General features: G+C 36.8%; 1 protein-coding gene across 5 annotated transcripts in view; it reads left to right on the top strand.

Annotated features, from left to right (window-relative positions):
* The first annotated feature begins 3,753 nt into the window (after positions 1-3,753).
* The window catches only part of LOC116171606 (afadin-like), a 61,069-nt gene continuing 43,944 nt past the window's right edge, over positions 3,754-20,878 (top strand). For 2 of the 5 annotated variants that reach the window (XM_031488547.1, XM_031488545.1), the window contains exons 1-4: positions 3,754-4,053; positions 4,111-4,273; positions 4,484-4,609; positions 12,719-12,967. In XM_031488547.1, coding sequence (XP_031344407.1) covers positions 3,775-4,053; positions 4,111-4,273; positions 4,484-4,609; positions 12,719-12,967 — 817 coding nt within the window. In that variant the 5' untranslated portion in view covers positions 3,754-3,774. Of the gene's footprint in view, positions 4,054-4,110; positions 4,274-4,483; positions 4,610-12,718; positions 12,968-13,398; positions 13,654-20,878 lie in introns of those variants that run through there. The other 3 variants (XM_031488546.1, XM_031488548.1, XM_031488549.1) reach the window with 3 other exon arrangements.

Genomic DNA, 20,878 nt, shown 5'->3' with positions numbered 1-20,878 from the left:
TTGGCGACTAACAGTCCTAATGAATTTATATATAGGGTGTCCCATTTATCTTGAGATTATTGCGTAAACTATCGGGGAAATCAAAAAATGCTTTTTATAAAATATTCTTCATATGTATGAACTCATTTAATGATGCATGCTATGCACATGTTCACATAATTGTCCTTTAGGGTTAAGTTTAGTGAAAGGAAACTTAATTTTTTCAAATAGAGACCTATACCTTTTATTGAATTTTTTTATTCTACATCGAAAAATAATCAACTTCGTGGGAAACGTATTTTCTCTACACACCATATTCAAAGACATGATTTTTGGTTTGAGCTAGGAAGCTGTTCTGTCAGCAATTTATTATACCCTTACCTTTAAGGATTTTTTCCATTTGACCGCTTTTTCAGAGAAACAAAATCGCACTGATTGTTAAGTTTTAAATTGAGACACAGGTCAAAATCTCTTGTCACATTCACATAAATTGTTTAAGCACTTTATCGAAAATTTTTGATTGCCCTTCGCAAATGTCATATTTTTAAAAAATTTCAAATAGCACCCCCTTAAACATTTACCTCTATGTACCTCTGGATAGGTGAAACTACAACATTTTTACTGTACTGTTAAACATTAAAATCTCGATTAAAATAAAACCTAAGTTTGACACGCCACTGGAATACAGCACGTCAGTGGTGACCAGAAATATTTTAGAAACGAGGGGTCTTATTGGGTTGGGTCTCTCAAAACCGAAGGATCGGAGCTTCCGATCTGGTACGTATTACCATTGTATTTATAAATACAATGGTATTACGGTTTATTTAAGAACTTTATTTGGCAATAAAAACGTGATAAAAAATCTACAATTTGGTAAATTACAGTAATCAAATCCGTTGTTGAATTCGTATTATATTGTTTTACGTATTTCTAATGATAGCGAGGTCATTCTTAATTGTATAGGTAGGTTTTCTAAAGGAAGGCTAGATTTCCCTCGCGTTTTCTTGCCGGCAATGCGTGCAAACAGCATCACGACCAATCTAATAATTAAAACAACATTCTTTGCAGTTATTTAGTATTTGCTCATTATGTCTATTATTTACGCTCGCACATCCATTATTGATTGAATATCTGAGTATACAGGGTGTCTCATTGGACTTTTTTGTTTAATGCAAAACGTATTGTATAATGCTCAAAGCCCATTTGCAAAAGATATACTATTGGCCCACCCCCACTCCCCGCAAAATTTTAATAAATACTGCACTACACTTAGAACAGTCTGCCAAAAGGAGTCCCAATGTCAAATCAACAACCTCCTGACTTCGCGCTGTGGCGAAGGTAGGAGCGTCTCCCTGATTTAAAACATTCAAATCAGTTTTTTGCAAGTACTCCAGAAGGTGGTCTCCTCTCGACTTCGTGTCCGTGCTACCCCACGCAAGATGGTGTGCGTTTGCATCACAAGTAACCACAAGAAGGAGCCCACTATTTCGACAGTACTCAGCCAGCTCTTTGGTTGGTGGAGGCTCTTCCGAGTCGTACGGGAGATAGGCTGAGCAGACCACCAAGTGCCTGCTCCGTCCTCTGTCATCTTTCAGCTGAAGTCTTAAAGCTAGGAGATCCCTGAAATAAATCAGCCATTAGATAGGTAAGACTTATAATAAAGATAATCATTGAGCCCTCTCGGTCGCAATGGCACTATGGGCCACTCGCTTTCGTCACAAACGTTCTGCCGCTGGAGTGCCTGATAGGATGCCTTATCGACACCATCCATATACTCCCCTGAAACCAGGATTTTTGCCTCTGGAGGCGCTTCAAGATGGCGGCCGTGTCATTCGGGAGCTCGTATAACACAGCCATCACCTTGGTTACGCTAGGGACAGGCCTCCGAACTTTCAGAGACGCGGTATCCCAGAGTCTAATAAGTCCTCTCCAACCAGTCCAAGGTCCACTGGTTCTCGCATTCCCTGCTAGCTGCTAGCCGATTCAGTTGTATGGGCGTCCCCCTATCCGCCACCCAGAGACGGGTACCTCCACCGCACAGGAACACTTTGTCATCTGACCTGTTACCTGTTATGGTGGGTTTTTCCAACACTGTCTCACTTGTAAAGAAGCTTTTAGGACACACCATAGATCAATCGTAAAGCTGTTAATATTCCCAAGACCAAAGTAAAACTTTTTGTTATGGTTTATATGTGTCACTCCTAAACATAATGTGTACGGAATGCAATAAAAATATCTTGCTTCGTTAACATTTATTGCAAGTTATAAAATTGCACCGGTCACGGTTGATGCACATTTTTTTGTGTTTCTACTCTCATTCGTATCATCTGTTGTAATTGCAAAAAGTAGGCCAAGCCAGGGGCGTAATATCTCCGTGAAGGCGTTACACTAATTTTACCTTCCTCAGCTTCTGCGACGCAAACATATCGATGATATTTACGAAATCAGTTTTTCCGTTTCTTCGCGCTCTATACTAACTTACTGAGCTAGGTTCTCATACCTAACCTTTGTCCCATTATTGTAGCTCTCAAATACAAAAGTATGAAGATCGGTCGGTCGGGATTAGTTAAAGTAGACTCACCTCACAAAATAAACTTCACACGAAGTGTCGAATTCGAACGAACAAATGCGTCCTTCATCGGCACCACTTGAGCACACCACTGATTCTGTTAGATTGTTTGATATGATGTCGATTGTTGTGATATCTTCTCAATTTTTTAAACTTAATAATTGGCGATTTTAGCGTCCCCCTTTGAGCGGCAAAGGGCACGCGCCCTACCAGCCCTACCTTAGCTACGCCTCTAGCTCAAGCAATAATTTTTGTCGTGTTTTTGTTAAAAATACTACATACGTGCAAGAATTGTGTTCTCCCAGCTGTTTACCTGACTGATTTAGATATCAGCACTAAAGCGGTCCATACACGATCAATATTTACGTCAATATATTGCACAAGAATTTACATTGTACAATAGTATTGAGCGTCTGTAGGGCACATTGAAAGATTGCGTAATATATTGAGTCAATCAAAAACTGTTTGATTTTTATTGTGCAATCTAGTAAATATTGGTGCGTCTGTTGGTAATATTGTGCAATGTTCAGTTCTGTGTTAACAGAGTAGGAATAAACATCGACCATGGCTACAAATAAGGGGAAAGATGAAGAAAGAAAGTTCATTTTAGAATGTATCGAGGTGTATCACTTGGTTCATTAATTCTTAGTTCATTTAACAGATTGTCATGAGTGTACTTATTTCTTTTTTTAAACCATTCCTCCATCCACCTGCACTTCTTTTTTTTCCTTTTTTTTTCAAGCTATAACTAAAGCTATAGCCACACGACTTACTGTCTTCTTATTATTCCAAATGTTGACTGCACAAATATCACCCTGCGAACTAATTTATTGAACAATAATATTGCACCGTGTGGGTTGGGCAAATAATAGTATTGCACAAAATATTGTACAATATATTGACGTAAATATTGATCGTGTAGGGGCCGCTTAAAGACTTCGTATATGTTTCTTCTTGGGCAACAAATTATCGATAACTTTTCATCTTATAATAATTTAATTGATAACTTGATCACGGATAAACGATTATAATCGATTATTTATTAACGGTTTTTATTTGCACCGTACCTATTAGTTTTTACAGGGCTAGCGAAAGGAATAGATTTTATCTACACGTGTGCATTATTTCAACGTTGGTATTTATGATTTACTTATTCTCCTTCAAACAAATTTCTGGATTTTTTTAAATGTATGTTTTTGTTCCAGGATTTGGAATTCCACGGTGTGATGCGCTTTTATTTTCAAGACTCGGGCCAAAAAGTTGCAACAAAATGTATACGGGTAGCATCCGACGCTACCGTTGAAGATGTGATAGGAACCTTAATAGAAAAATTTAGACCCGATATGCGTATGCTATCAGTGCCTTCTTACGCCTTATACGAATTGCACGAAAACTGTTCCGAACGGCGAATGGCCCCCGACGAAAAACCACTACTCGTTCAATTAAATTGGCACGTTGACGACCGGGAAGGGCGATTCCTGCTGAAAAACATCGACGAAAAAACGGTAACGTTTCGAGAAACTGTCACGTTTCCATTACTTAGCCAATCGTTCACCTTGCAGAATAACTCCATTGAATCCCACGACTCGAACGCTAGTTTTAGAAGAAAATTATCAAAACGCGAAAAGAAGCAGCTAAAAAAGCAGGAAAAGTTACAAAGGATGAAAAGTGAAAATGGCCAGCGGAAGAACAAAAACGACGGGGTCGCGGAAAAATTATACACAGGTAACAATTAAGCAGGCACGAAATGAATGAAAGAAAGAGTTCGCTTAGATTATAATTTAACAATGTAATGATATCTCGTAATACTTTTCATGGTTTCTAACTTAAATAAATGAAAGTTGTAATTTGGAACACGTTAACGAGCGTTGCTGCCTGCTTCGTTTAACGCGTCAATACACCTCCGATCTATTAATTGATTGGTGCTTGCTTCAGAATTACCGGAAACGTCGTTCACGAGATCTATTTCGAATCCCGAGGCGGTCATGAGGCGGCGAAGGCAGCAGATATTGGAGCGGAAATTGCAGCAGTTTCGATCGAAAGACGGCGGTCCAGATACAGGTAGGATCGTTTTGCAAAAAAAAAAAGAAAAAGCAAATAGACGAGAAGTTCGGTTGAAGTAGAGAATTGTGTTTTGTCATAAATACCAAGACTGATGGAGGAGAAAGGGCGTCGGTAAATTTCTAGGAAAGTAAATGGTTCCTGTATTCTAACGAATCTTTTAAACTCCTACCATTTACATAAAATATTTAATTGTTTCCAATTTGCATCTTAGTTAGCTAGTTATAATTGATATAGGGTGCCTTATTTTCGATGTGCATCGAATTCCTTATTACCCTACCTTCAGATCCCGCTATCCGTAGAAAACTGACTGCAATTTGTTCTGTCTTAATTTTTGAAGTACGAATGGTGTCGACTGTTGGCGCCGACACTGTATGGAACATACCTTATGCCAGTTCATTGGCTAGCCCTCTTTGCAAGAATGTGGGGGCTGTAGTCCCAGGAGGAATGGTTATTATTTTGGAAAATTAAAGTAGAGATTTTTTGAAGACGAAAACGCTCGCAAACTATAGTTTTATTCTCACCACAGTTTTCTTTTGTAATGATGTAATTCTGGGTCAAAAATTGTGGAGCAAGGTGTGCCCCAAATTCATCATTCTTCAGGTCATTTTTGCATCTTTTTCCACTTCTCTTTCAAACACATGCTTCACCTTTTCTTCGCGCATAATTCATTCACGCCTCTGTGAAGCGTTCTTCATTATCCCTCCTCGCCATCCCTGCTTCCAACCTATCTCACCCTTGCTCCTGCACGTTCTCTTCACATCTCTTTACGCTTCATTCAGACGCTCTCGTGGCTTCCTTCCAGCGTGTCCTTATCGCGGTTTCACGCGTACTGCCCCACGGATACCTCGGACCAACTCCCATCGACCATTCGAATCTATTCTACCAAACTTCTGGAACCCAATGAAATCACCAGAATGTCTAGATACCTCAAAACACGCCCCAAGTCTTTATACGCAAACAACTCGACAGGACCGTACTCAGAAACTATTCGCCCAAAATACAAAAATCGATAAAAATTAAAAGGCGTTAGTGGTTTTAAGAATTTGTGTTATCCAAAGTAACATTGTGGTCTTCGAGCACTTATATAAATTTACTATTAAACAACCATCAACTACTGAAAGCGAGAAAAAATTGTTTTCCAGCAATATAACTATTCCGCTTCTAAAAATAACGGTTTCCGGTTCCGATTCTGTTACGGTCCAGGTATCTATTCTTAACATATCTGGAAGTCCATAAATAAACGGTTTTTTTACACTTTTGTCGGGGACAGGAATTTTTCAGGCAAATCAATCGTTCAACCAATAAAAAAAGTTGATTCTGTTCATACTATGTGTATTTTTGTAACTGTATTGTTAGGGTCTACTGCCAAGGGCAATCTTTCAGTAAAACAAAAACAATTGTTCTGCGCATGTGCACATTTTAGCTAGCATAACTGTGAATTTTGTTTTATTAGGCCTTTTTTTCGATGAACTAAAGACCGATGTGAAGTGCGATTAGCTTATTAATACGGGAGTAGCCGAGTAAGTCGAGATTGACATTGAAATAGTGAAATAGACGTTAAAATGTTACAAGAGCGTAAATTACAATAAAAGACAAAGACGTTAAATAATTTTACTTTTAATTTAACAGTCTAAAAATGGTTACAATCTGATTATATGCGTGGGTATTGTATACTTACGTAGGTGAAGGGGAGAACGATCGCGGATTTGGATTGGAGTCCGGATGAAGAATGGAAACCATTTCCGCCAAAAACGAGACTACTTTTTTTAACATGTTCGATAACTAGCAAAACGCAAGCTTTTGTTCATTTCTTACAGAAAAGCCAAGTACTAATGCGTTTTTTCCGTGCACAATTCATACTTAAGTAACATTGACCTGTTAAACAAAATGAACTGTTAAGGTTAACCCTCATTAATAAAAGATTCATTTCAAAAAGTAGCGTAGGTACTTGTAACTCGAAATAAATTGTTTTTTAATAGTTAAACATTATACCGATCTTCCTTTGTGTAAGACGGTAGTACAAATATTTAAAAATTACATCAGCAAATCGTGTGAAAAATGAATAATTTTGTTAATTACAAATAGCAATTAAATTCTTCAAGGAAATACTTATTCCGTGCGATTCATTACAAGCATGTTACTTCGTACCATGAAACTGTTGTTCCTATATTTCTTGAATTTTTTGTTTCTTTGTATACCTACCCGTTGTGTATTCTATTTAATACACGTCATTTATATAATTTATAATTGCACGTTATTGAATAATTATAAAGAGCTGATATAGAAATCACGGCGCTTAATGAACTGTTAGGCAACCTAACTTTTAATTGACTATAAATCTAAATATGGCATATGAACCACTTTGTTGCAACTATCGTCTATTACTCACTATCTTTATGTTATCTATAGTGTTCTAAATTTATTGACATTGCTTTATTAAATATGAGTACCTGGTTGCTACGTCATGTTGCTCTGGAGGGTATAGCCTTTGAAACTGCAGCTGGTAGCAATGTAGCATCATTGAATAATAAATCTGAATTATTATTCAATGGTAGCATGATTAAATTGTGTGCAATTTTCAAACATCAGAACCCTTTATTACTCGTGTTGCTGGTTCGCCCGTCCGTGTGAGAAACTTCGAATTTGTTTTTATTAATTTGGTTTATTTCTCATTTGATAGGTATAGGGCCATTCCCATTCCGGCTATTATTACCCGTAAGTATAGCGCGATAGAAACATACGATGCCCCATCATTGTTTCAGTGTTTTTACTTGGCACTTTTTGGTAACGAAAGAAAATAGTTGCTTCATTCGTCTACCGGTAGCGATGCTAACGTTGATGTAAATATATGTCCTACATAGTCTGTCTGGCACATCAAAAGGTTTGAGAAATTTTGCCAGCCATTTTTATGTAGAAATTTCATTTTTCAAAAAAAAAAACCTCTATTCCGTTTTTGGAGACTGCAACCTAAAACTGTTTTTTATGTAGTATATGTATGTGCCAATTAAGTAGCTATGTCAACAAGTATAAATTGCGTACAATTCCTGAGCACATAAACTGCATTTTTAAAACTAAAATATCGTAGTAAATTATTGAGCTTTATTGGGGACAAATGTAGACAAGGTTTGACACAAATTAGTAGTAGCATGCAAAAGGACGGGACACGGGCAAAAGGCAAACATGAGCACTTTTTTAATTAAAAAAATAAGACAAGCATTTTTTCCAAATAAACCGAGGGTTTAAAATGTCTTGTTTAATTTTTGCTCAGTAATCATAACAGATAATAGAAGGATGGACCTAGGTTTCTAGGAATCCCGTTTTGATTTTGTAAATATTTTTTTTTAATTTTGACTTCACGCACGCTCGTATACGAATATGCGAAAGAGTTCTTATTTTTGTTTTTAACGTGAAATTAGCGAATCCGATATTAGTTTTTGAAAATTCCAAAACAATCCAACTTCCAATTCCAACAGTCAATAAAGTCGAGTGGCGTCTCAGTATATGAAGTACATATTCGGGCGTTAGTATGGAGTAACTCTTAAACTATAGGTGGTTCAGGTAAAAAAGTAATCGGACCCAACCTAATTTTTTAAACGGAACACCCTGTATATTTTAATATAAAAAGAGATCAGTTTCTTTTCCAAAATAATATAATAATATAATAATAATAATATTTTTATTCCATGGACCGTGGTAGGTATAGGACATGTCAAATACACATATAATTACTAACAGACAAATAATATCACAGTTAAGCATGTTCAAGGAACTCTTTGATATTGTAAAAATAGTGATTATTTAAGTATAGAAGTAATCTCTTATTAAAGTTATTTTGTGTATTGCAGCATTTAATTTGTTCAGGTAATTTGTTAAACATTTTTACTCCCAGTACAAAGGGTGAGCTCAAGCCAATGTTATATTTGGTGTGCGGAATTCTGTAAAAGTCGTTGTCGCGGAGATTATGATTATGAATGTCTTTGTTTTTATTTAATGTATGTGAGTATCTGAAAATTAGTTTGCATGTTTCTAAAATGTATAAGTTGGTTAGAGATAAAATGTTGAATTGTTTGAAAAGATTCCTGCATGTATGAATTTTTGAACATTCGCAATCGTCCTAATAATGCGTTTTTGTGCAACAAGAACTTCGTGAGAGTAAGTAGATGTGCCCCACAAACATATCCCGTATCGAAGGATAGTGCCCACCAGAGCATGGTAAATGTTTATTAATTGCGCGAGCGTTATAACATTTTTTAAATTTCTAAACAGATAATTTAAGGAGCTCAGCCTAGCAGCCAGCTTTTCACAGTGCTTTTTCCAATTTATATTGTAGTCAATATGTAGTCCCAAAAATTTGGTTTCGTGTACATGCTGCACCTCTTCACCCTGTATTTTTAAAGTCAATATATTTGTTGGTTTTTGGAAGTTATGAAATCTAACAAAATTAGTCTTCCCTCCATTCAATACCAGAGAATTGTTGCTGAACCAGTTGTGTAGTTTGTCAAGGTTCTCGTTGCATAATAAAATATACCCACCCAGCATTAAAAAAATTCAAAAATTTCAAAGATGAAGGTTTTTATATTATTATTTAATCTTATTTAAAATCTTTTTTAACCTTTTTGAATTTTTTCTTTCTCTTGAATCTTTTTTTATATCATCCCTGGTGTGCTACTTTTGAAAAGAGAATTTAATGTGGTAAGTTTACAGATTATAATATACAGGGTGTTCCATTTACAAAAATGAGATTACATCCGAACACTTTTTTTCCTGGTCAGGTATACTTATTTTGAACACCGCAGATTATGCAACAATCGTTACAAAGAAACTTTTGTGATAAATACATTTTAATAACTTAATAAACAAAAAAATTATAGGCTCTTATCATGCAATTTTTGCCTGTAACTCAAAAACAAAAGACTGTACCTAAGTCAGTTTCGTCTTCAACATTGAGTTTATCTCAAACAAAATACATCGAGACTATGAGGTTAATCTTTGACCATCATGTACCTGTACATTTTTGGTAGTTTATCGGCAGTCACAAGAAATCGACAGAAATCGTTGGAAATCATTGTCAGTAGTAAATAATCACGGATTTCATTAGATTTTAGATTTGTTTTAGGTAAGACAATAAAAAAAAATTAAAAAGGATTTTGTTAATTCTCTCATTAATTATAATTAATTAAAAATACAAGAGAGATACAATGTAGGTTAAATTGGGACAAAATTGTCCCTTTTTGTGACTAAAAAAACGCATTTGAAATTTTTGAAAAATGTGACCGAAACCGAAAAACTGAAAATGTAAAATTTCGTTTTCATTATATCTTTCAAGCTTAAACCGTCAGAAATGGACCATTCCCGTTAGCACCATCTACGGGCACTTTTTTCGGAGAATCTGAATTTGTTATCAGAATTTCTATTCTTTTTATCATATGTGATGCTATACGGGCTATACGGGTCTGAAAGTGTGCTAGGGCCAGTTAATTTAGCACTGACTGTATCTGGAACAAATTGTTATTTATTTATTTATTGTCCCTTTTGTTCTGAGCCCTCAACAGGCTTTTACCCATTACAGAGTGACCCGCATAATGCTTTTTAGAGGTGCCCTGGCAGAAGGTCTTAAGGCATTCTATATTGTACTACTGTACATTACGAATTGGGAAAACCTAATCACGAGTAGCAGGCAGAATACTTGAAACTGATTTAAGGAAATTCCCATCTGTGCCACAGATGAAAATTACCTCAGCCCAGGTTTGAACACCCGACCTTTGGCTATCTCTACCACTGAGCTACACAGTCGGTACCCGGAAGGCAGAACTTGGCTAGTACACCCCCCCCCCTCCACCCTACCCCCCCACCCCCCGCTCTTCGCCCGTCAATCATTACCCCATGTACGCAATTTTAGAGGGCGAGTGGACCCCATGAATGACAAAACGTCAAAGATGGTCTGGCGGGCGCTCCTAGCTACTTAGAAAAAGACCTCATTTTACTTGTCAATGCACATAATTTTTTTTTTAAAGTCGCGTGAAAATACTGGTGCATAAATACATAAATAACATACCGAATTTCATGGAATTCTGACTTTTTTTATGTCGCTCCTAGGAGCTCCTGTTCGTCCGTCTCTAACAAATTGAGACCTAGCCTTAGACTATGGGTGCGCCGACATCATGGAGAGGTGAATTTTCAGTGACCCAGGAACTCATTTGCTATATTTGTTACACCTTTTTTTTGCACAGTAATGACTTTGTTGCAATCCGCCTTGACGTGTGGGAGGAACGGCAAGATCTTATCAAGTCACGCCCCAAACATTTTAACCTTAGGCTCTCATATTAGCCTTTTTCCAAATACATCGATCACTATCTTCGGAATTTTCCTCTTGCCCTTCATGTGATTTCGGGGACCAGTTCTAGTTCCACCCATCTACAGAGTGTAGAATCTAAAACCCCTCGGATCATAATTCCTTTATCATAAAAGGTATCGGAGCAGAATTGTGCACAATACTATGCGATCAAAAAAGAGTTGCTGTCGAGTCGCCTTTGGAATTTTTGTTTACTTGGGAAATCATATTTAACTTGAACTTCCAAAGGCGACTCGACGTCAATCCTTTTTTGATCGCCCGTTATTACCGTCGCCATGCTTCTAAAATATTTCTGATCACTAGTGGCACGCAATATTCCAGTGGCGTATCAAACTTCCGATTTATAAATGGAACACCCCATATTTTATTGGAGAATTGGAAATTACTTGAAGAACACTTATTTCTCCGCACTTTGTCCCCAAATGTCTCCAAAAGAAGAAATAAAGCGGCGTAAGTCAAGTGAACCTGGTAGCCGCCTTACTGATCCAACTATCTTGTAAATGGGTTCTCAACAGTTACGTAACTTTTTTCGAGTTGGTGCATCGTCTTGTTGAAACATTACTATACTATTTCTCTCTACTGAGGGAAGATCATCTAGAAAGTCCTCAACGACGAGCCGGTTTATGTTATCATAGTATCTTTGTGAGTTGAGTTTCCCTCGCCAGATCTCATAAATCCAAAAGAGTGCACATCACACACTAAACCAAAATCCCAATGCTTGAATATCCATGGTTCGATGAGGATTGGCATCTGACCACCAGCTATCGTCAAAGATTCCAGCACTACTGGTATGGGCTTCATCTGTCCAGACAATGTTCCTGTAAAATAATGTTGAAGATGGCCAATGATAAAATTGCAGTGTTTGCTCAAAATCATTCAGCAACAGTTGTTGTTTTCTACTGTGTAAGGTGTGAATTCCGGATGCAGCTTTGATTTGGCGACTTGATATAGTGGGATTTGCTGCTAGGGTTCCAATTACACCAATAGTTATTTCCTCCGAATCTTGGATCGTATAATTTTTGTTGTCTCGGCTTCCCAAATGCTCCATAATTGGTCAGATTGGTTATCATCTTACTGGGTATTGATTGAAATATGCCTCAGCTATAGTATTCGAATTTGTTTTTATTAATGCTGAATAAAAAGCAAGAAAATGCTTGTTCTAACTAACAACTTAACTAGACTTTATATTAAAAAAAAACAACTTTGCGCTGAAAATAGCGTCTGAGTAGCATGTCAGCTCATTTTTAATACTGTATAAACAAAGAAGTTATAGGCTTCTATCTAAAATTGGAAAAATGCAACTTTTGCCCAAGGCCAGTTTGGTTTTCAACATCAAGTTTATGTAAAAAAAATACATCGAGACTGCAAGGGTCAATTTCTTTGTAACATTTATTTATATTCTATATTTTAAGAGTTACCCCATACTAACGATAAAGTTTAGTCACTCTGTGCATCCATAATGGGAAGGATATCATCATTCCTAATTATTAGTTCTCTATCCATAAGTATTCTCAGCAATTTTAAGGTCTTTTCTATTTAAGACAAATTGATTAACGTATGTGGTTCTGTAATTTACAGCTATCATTTGCAAATTGCACATATAAATCTATCATTAATGTGGATTAAACCAAAAGAGGTCTTTACTGATCCCTGAGGTTGGTTGCATGAAACTGCAGAAACGTTTTTGTAAACTTTCTTATGCAAATAACAAATAGCGAGTATAAGTTCTTTAATGACTTTCATTTTTGTTTCAGGGGGAACATTAAAAATCTATGGTGAAGCGTTATGTCGGGACGTTCCCTACAAAACTCTACTCTTGTCAATCAGGGATACTGCTGGTATTGTAGTTCGAGAAATGCTCGATAAGTACGGGTTACATAAAGCAGATCCATCGCAATGGTGTCTAGTTCAAGTTACCTCTTTGTCAGGAACTCCGGATACGGAATATGTATTAGAAGACGATGAATGCCCCTTGTCTATACTAATGACATCGTCTAATACAAGTAAGTAACTGTTTCAAATCAAACGCAGATGTTTCCTTTCATAGCGAACTTGGTGCTCGGACGCCTAGATGTCGCCATCGTACTATTGGGGTACGAAAAGCATTGCATGTTAACTTTCTCAATTATAAATTATGCAGTACACCTTTGAGGAGTACAATTTTTTCGTGTAACGATAAATTATAAAGCGTATTTGTGAAAGAGCTACGGGCACCAATTTACCGCCCGGCCGCACGCAATTTACCTACTCCTAATCCGGTTTTACAATCGTTTACCTATTTAAATTTTACCTAGCGATAGATCCTAATTTTGGAATGACCAATTTAAATCGCGTATCTTCTTAAGATTAAGAGGCCGATTAAGGTTTTAACGATTCTGGCGCATGCTTCACCTACCAAACAACGCGATGCGAGAACGTCATTCCGTGGTTATACGGCCTTTTGCGAGGGTGGGTGTCTTTGTTCGTCGGTTTATACATTTCTTCACTTATCACATCGCAATTCCGTCGTAACAAAATGAAGAAGCATTTTGGAATTACATTTTTATCGTCACGGGACCAATTTTTCTTACGCGCTTCATTCGATTTTGCACGTTCTAAAGTGATTTTTGCTCGATTTTTCAGCAAAATGTGAATATAATCACGTAAAGGGAATGGTAGTAAATCATAATGTTGGACTGGGGTATTAGACGTACGTATATTTTTATTAATTATATTAATATAAGTTTATAAAATCAACGCTCAAAAGATGGTGGCCGACTTCAAATAAAATAACTTGTTTCTTATCCAGCCAGTTAATTTATTATCTTACATTTTTTTAAACCAGTCACGTTTTGCCTGTTCTACTCCTTGACCAGTTTTCTGTTTTTATTGCTTATAGTAATGGAGTAAACAGTTTTTAAATCTGATATATTCTAACCGCCTTTGAATTTGAAATAAATACATAAAACAAAGTTGTACCTAGGTAATTGCGTTCCCTAATGACATGCGAACTCAATGACTTTTTAAGGGCCGTGAGAAAATTAGCGAACCGAATCATTCCGCTTCAAATTTCCTGTATTCACCCCTCGAACTTAAACGCTAAACGCCGATATTTTTATTGTTTCAGTTAGTAATTTAGAAAGCTTTATTTGAACTTTCATTGTAGCTACGGCCGTGACTTGGCAACAAATTACCGAGAGGCAGCTAAGCAAAAAGTCCATACACCTACACAATAACTACCTGCTTAATTTTTAATAAATTGAAATCGACGTTTAGCCACTAAACGCCACGTGGGGATAACGACCAGAAAAAGTAAAGCACATTCGTGAACATTAGGGACAATAAAAAAAGTCACCCTTAATTTTGGCGGTGCAGGTATCATTATTTATCAATTAAAACAATTTTCTGACGGAGTTTATTGGCACTTGCGCTCTTCCTCCATAGTTACCGGTTACTATTTAAAAATTATTGGCAATATAATCGATGATAAAAAATGAGAGAATGCTAGAAACAATTAAGCTATTTTTTACAATGCTTTTATAATTGGGGACATTTTCCATTACTTCCAACCACCCTAAATTGCCCAATGAATAATTTATGTTATCAACTGACGCATGCGACACCTAATTTTTTACTTTCATTTGGCTTCGTGATCGTCACCCCTTACCATTATTCGAATCAATTAGTGGTTTGTTAGGTGGCGATCTTAATCGCCCATTTTTATCTTTTTTACTTAGAGCGATCGCTGATTGCATTGATTGCAATGTTCATTTTGCGATTTAAGCGAGGTCCACCATGCAGTCTTCAAAGCAAGTAGTGTACAAATTTGTTTGAAATGCAATGGAAAGGTCACGAATAGAGGTGAAAATGTTGGCGATAAGTGGAAATACAGCCGCAAAGTGAACAGAGAGCATCAGTCAGTGTTACCACTGTTCCCTACTCGCATTTTAAGGGAAATCACTCAACCGTTGTATCGCCTAAAATATACTTTTCCGCACTCATGGATCTCTGGATTCTGTGCCCCAAATTAATAGGGTTCATCTACGAGACAAACTTAACACTATACAACATCTGTTGGGCAAAATATACATTATTACATTATTATTATACAGGGTGTATCTTTTCGAGCGATAAAACTGTTCACCACGTGATTCCGCATTATTTTTTAGTAAAAAAGTCTAATAAACATTTTCCTCTAGATGAAAATAATGTGGAATCATGCAGTGAAGAGTTTTATCGCTCGAAAAGATACACCCTGTATATAGTATCAATATGTATCATTTGTAAGTTGAGTTTAACCCCGCCGATGAATGCGCTTTGTTGACATCTATTATTTTCCGACTCAAATTTTCGAGATATTCACATCTAAACTCCTTGAAACTCACTTCTGCGCCTGCGCGCACGCAGTTTTTGACATATTTAATATACTCGACCAATTTGGTTTTAATACAGAGGTACTTCTGTGGTTAAATTGCAACAAGATCGATCTGTAATTAAGGAAGTCACTTGTGCACATGCACAAAATGATACGGCCTACCGGTTTGTTAAATTAATAGGTGTCGTCTCCAAGAGGCGATAGATCCGTCTGCAAAAATTGACGAAATTTGACTCATTAAATTTTGAGTTGTTATTCTAACAAATAACTGAGAGTCAAATTTTGTTATCATTTTCCCTAGTTTCAATGGTCGGAAATGGACGGTTCCCTTTAGCACCTTGTATGGGCACTTTTTTCGGAGAACCTGAATCTTTTATCGGAATTTCCATAGCACGCTAAATGTAGAAGTTACAGGCTACCTACTACTTTCTTGTTGCTTAAGGGCGCCATATTGGATTTTTACGGTTAGGAGACATAGGACAAAAAAAGATAAATAATGACGTGTCACACTCTATACTTTTATATCGAACGGAAGGACATATACAGGGTTTCTATTAAAGATGGAACCAAAGTCCTCACGCTCAAACCGTTTGAGATCTAAACATGAAAATTGGAACGCTTTCATTTGAAATTATTTCACATATTTTTTTTACCACATGAGTTTGTGCGAGTGAATTTTTTAAATACCTAGCAACATTTCTTTACTACCTTAAACGTGTATGGTGTATGTGTGTTAAATTAGAAAATAATGCAGAAAAATTAGAAAAATCTTGCCATACGCTTGACTGGCTACTATTGTATTACGTGAGAAATAAATCATAATTTTGTGAAATACGGATCAAGAGCTTTTAAAGCGTTTAAAAAATTAAAGATGGCGGTCGCACTCAAAAATTATGTGCAAAATCGCCATCGCATTTTCTTCAAACTTCCTCGAGTCTTGGAATCTTCTCGGGATCTTTTGAAACCGAGTTCGAAAGGCTAAAACAGTCAGAATGGTTATAATCGTTTGAGGGCCATCTTAAGATCTTCTTGGCGTCTTAGAACCTCTGAATTTCTACAATATCGCTCACTCAGAATTTTCTTAGTAGTTTCTTTCTCCCTAGGTTTTCCATTCTTCGTGGAATCTTGTTGATCTTGGAATTTTCTTCCGTTTTCCTTAAAAACCCTCTAGAACCTTTCTATAGTTTCAGAACCCTTAAATTTTTATTTGAAATGTTAGAATTATTTTGAATTCTTTCCGCTATAAAAGGCGAAGTATAAAGTCGGTAGTCACTTAGTCAGTAGTCTACTTGAACTTCTTGTAAATTTCTGTGAGATCCTTAATATTAAATGAGCTTTGTGAATTATCATTCTCAAATTACCTACCAAGAAAAAAATACTCAAACACTCAACAATAAAAGCCTCAAAAAATTAAAAGTATTGTGAATTATCATTCTCAAATTACCAAGAAAAAAATACTCAAACACTCAACAATAAAAGCCTCAAAAAATTAAAAGTAAAGATACAGTTACAGATTTTAATATAGTAACTAGTTTCAGATACAGTTACCTTCACAGATTATCGAGATACTTAGCAATTACAAATAATTATTTGTTGGCTTGGAATAAATAACTAGTGCCCAGTTACATAAAAAGTTTCTAGATACATTACAGCATTGTACCTTCCAGAGGCCGGCATCCCCCCCATTAGAAGTGGTTCAACCCCGGATTCAACAGGTCGAGGGTGGTACCGTTCAGTGGTCTCGTCGATATTCCTTTTCCTCTGTTGACACTTCCGATATGCTACGGTACTCACGGTACTACGGTCCGCACAAGGGGCATCAAACTTAAATAATTTAATGAGCGGAATAAGGATTACAATTTAATTAGAAGAAAAATCAAATTTACAAATTATTAAGTAGCAGTAGTCGACGGCAACGTGGATGTGATGCCAGCAGAACGAACGGACAGACAGGCGGACTCGAGCCGCCAAGGGATACGGCCTTGCACCTAGTCAAGGTCGACGGTAGTAGCGGTTTGCGGAACGGTTTCGGAAGCCTTAGATAAACTCAGTCAGAGTAAACGGATGTTCCAGGAATCAGTTGAGCTCAGCAAATGGCGGCGGTCACTTCGTAAGCACTAAAACAAAATTACTGCGCACGCCCCATACGGCAAGCCCTCTAGTGGGAATGAAAGCAATAAAGCACAAATTTATTATCGGTGTCTACAGGAAAACAAATGCAGGATAGCGAAACAATGGCCCGTATCAATAAAAGTAAGCAAATGCTTATACTATGCGATCAAAAATGAGTTGCTGTCGAGTTGCCTTTGAAATTTTTGTTTACATGGAAAATCGTATTTCACTTGAACTTCCAAAGGCGACTCGACAGCAACTCATTTTTGATCGCCCGTTACTTGCAAAATTCAAAGTAAATACTCGTAAGTGCTCCTTCGCAGTGGGCGACTTAGCATCGCTTCTAAGCAGAAGGACAGGACGCAGTGCAGCGCTGCTAAACCATGCTAAACAGACCAGTATGAAGGGGCATGTTACGAGTATTTACTTTGAATTTTGCAAGTATAAGCATTTGCTTACTTTTATTCATACGGGCCAATATTATAATTAATCGAATAGAAAGTCAAAGTAGCAAATGTGCCGAAAGTGTCATAAAATATGTAATACGATACTTACAAATGTAACTAGCAGAACACCAAAGGCAAAAGATCTTAACGATTTGGTTAAAACACCAAAGGCAGAAAAGATCCCCTCTAAACAACGGCTGTACTTTTTATAAAATTCGGCCATGCCATGGAGGGAACGCCGGTTTCTCAACCAGCCCAGTGTATTCAGATAAGAACGTCCAATAATTAAAACTTCTTTAATTAATTGTGCGGCCGGTTGACGTCCTAAAAATCTGTAATCGGTCTTAAATTTCAAATTAATTAACAGCGCTTCTTTTGCGACCACTCATGTCTTCTAATTAAATTAGCTACTGTTTATTACACTCGCTTAAATGTGCGAGATAAAAATTCTAAATGCATACTTCTAATTAACCCCCATTGTTGAATTTCTCCGGTTGGAAAAAGGTCACTTATCAAACTGATACCGGCGTAAATCTGCATCGGCTTGCAGTTTTAATGTCCGTTTTCACATACCATTGGAAACTAAAACCTCCTAATAATTATATGACGGAATTGAAGTTGTAAAATATTAATTTTTCCTTGGTTGCAAATAGCGAATTAATTACAGACTTTGTTTGCGGTAACGACGACCGAAACACAACTCTAGAAATTAAAATCAGTTACCTTCTATCTTCTAACTCCTAGAACCAATATAAATACTTTCAGCACAACACATTTCGTTACGAAGCACCTCCCGATACCGGATGGTCATCAACGTATGTAAACTTGACTGTGGAAAATAGGTGCGGATATTCAAGAGGTTAACTAAAAACGCGATTGATTTTATAGCTCCTACAGTTCACTAATTTCTAGATTCATATGAAGCACATAACACCAGTGAAAACGTATTTTAGCGCATTTTGAGTCCTCTAACTTTATCTATCAACACACAAATTGGGCTGATTAACGTGTTCCCATCAAGCTCTAATTCTTAGTTATTTGTTGTCGAAAACAGAATTCGAAAATTCGCTTTTGTTCTCAAGTTATCGCGCGTGGACACCAGTAGTATTCATTGGTATTGCTAAGAAGACTAATGTTTATATGTGCTTCCACACATCGCAGTCTTTATTTTCATCCACCCTATCGAGCAGACGGACGGAATTAGTATTTGTAGAAAAATACGCAAAAATGTAAAACGAGTCCAACGATTTCAATGAAAGAAGGCGAAATATCTTAACTTTGGAATGCCCTGTTTCGTAAGTACTCCTGAAATTTTCCATTTTTTGTTAGGGTGCAAAACGCTACAAATTCTGTCATAAATTCACGGTTGGTGAACTGAAAACTACCATACCACTTCTTTATTGAACTAATTTCGGTATGCTTCGAAAAATTTGATACAAAGAATACAGGCGTCACGTCGTTCTCCGCCATTCCTCTTCCTCTTCATGTAGTAATGCAAATCATATTTCACCAATGTTCTTTTACACAGGGCGAAACTATCATGTGCATATTTTATGTTTTCTCTTGTCGGGGAAATTGAGCACGTTTTTACTCTCCCATTCGCGCCTCCTCCTTCGCCTTCAATCTGGTTTGCGGTTCTCCATAACTCTTCTTGAAACTACGCACAAATTCGTTGTGTATTATGTTTTGTAACATTTTTTCTATTCTTATGGTGCTATTATTAGCGTTTATAAAAAACCGGTTTTAATTCAGTTGTAAAAGCAGTTCTATGGACGTAGTTACGACACAAACTTTGAAGAATGTCGATTGAATTTGAAGGATGGATTGACGCGTGATCGGCTGTGTCTGATGTGTATACCATCATCTTTGCTTAACACAAGTGTCAGATCCAAAGTCGGATCATATGGGATTTTAACATCAGAACTGGATTTTAAAACTTCCATAGAAATTTCCATTTTTTCGTAACAGATCGAATAGAAAACTGATGTTGAACTGTTGTATATAAAGGTGGAGGGAAAATTTCATCCTTTAAATCTCAAATGTCTGTTTAGTGCTAATCCATATTCTGACACTGAAATACGTGAACTAAAACTACTCATCCGTTTTATGTCGCAGTAAGACGGTCTGGGTTTGTTACAAACATTTGTAAGGCTTAAAGGGCAAAATTTTGGACGTCATCAATTGCGTGTCACTTTACGTTAGCGTGCTTCTCACAGTAGATATTTATACACAAATCTATATCAAACGCACGAATTTTAACCTCGATCTGTAAGGATCGATTTGTTGTGAATACAAACGAGGACGCGATGTTTCCGCAATACAATTGAAGAAACGTTCCAAACTGTAGACGAAATGAAAATTGAGATAATGCACAAATGTTTTTCTTTCGAAAATCGTCTCGTACTGTGCATGGATAGAGCTTATAGAGGATTTCGTAATGGTAAATTCACCAATAAAGGGCTTCTTATAGGCCCAATCACATTTCTTCTAAATTAAAAGAATTACTACTAGGATTTGGGGATTATATTCCAATAATTAACAACCCCTTCAGCTCCATTAATCACACCGTTCTTCTTAAACTCTAACTGAAATGAAAAAATCTAAGAAACCTCTTAATAATATGTACCAATGTATACTACACATGTGAATGCTCTAATTAGGACGTATTCAAATGGGATTTTTGAGTAATAGTGGATGTCTGCAAACACCACCATATAAGCAACGTCTTCTTTATCGACTTGATGGCGCCTCGATGTCGCTACAGTTCATTTGCCATGAACCATATGCAACCATTAGCAGCGGTAGCGGCCACGTCAGTTTAAAAAAACTTGCTGTTGCTAGGACAGATACCACCCGCACACCTGAGCATGCGCGATTCTGCCATGTAAGAATATGTGCACCAAATATGGTTCCAATCGGAAATCATAGTTTGACACACTTGCGCATGCGCGATTCTCCCCAAAGCCTTTTCAGCTCTTCCTTTTAGGTCTAAGAATGTGTAC

Source organism: Photinus pyralis, unplaced genomic scaffold, assembly GCF_008802855.1.
Source record: "Photinus pyralis isolate 1611_PpyrPB1 unplaced genomic scaffold, Ppyr1.3 Ppyr1.4_LG5, whole genome shotgun sequence".
Taxonomy (NCBI): Eukaryota; Metazoa; Arthropoda; class Insecta; order Coleoptera; family Lampyridae; genus Photinus; species Photinus pyralis.
This window is presented reverse-complemented; position numbering and strand designations above follow the sequence as displayed.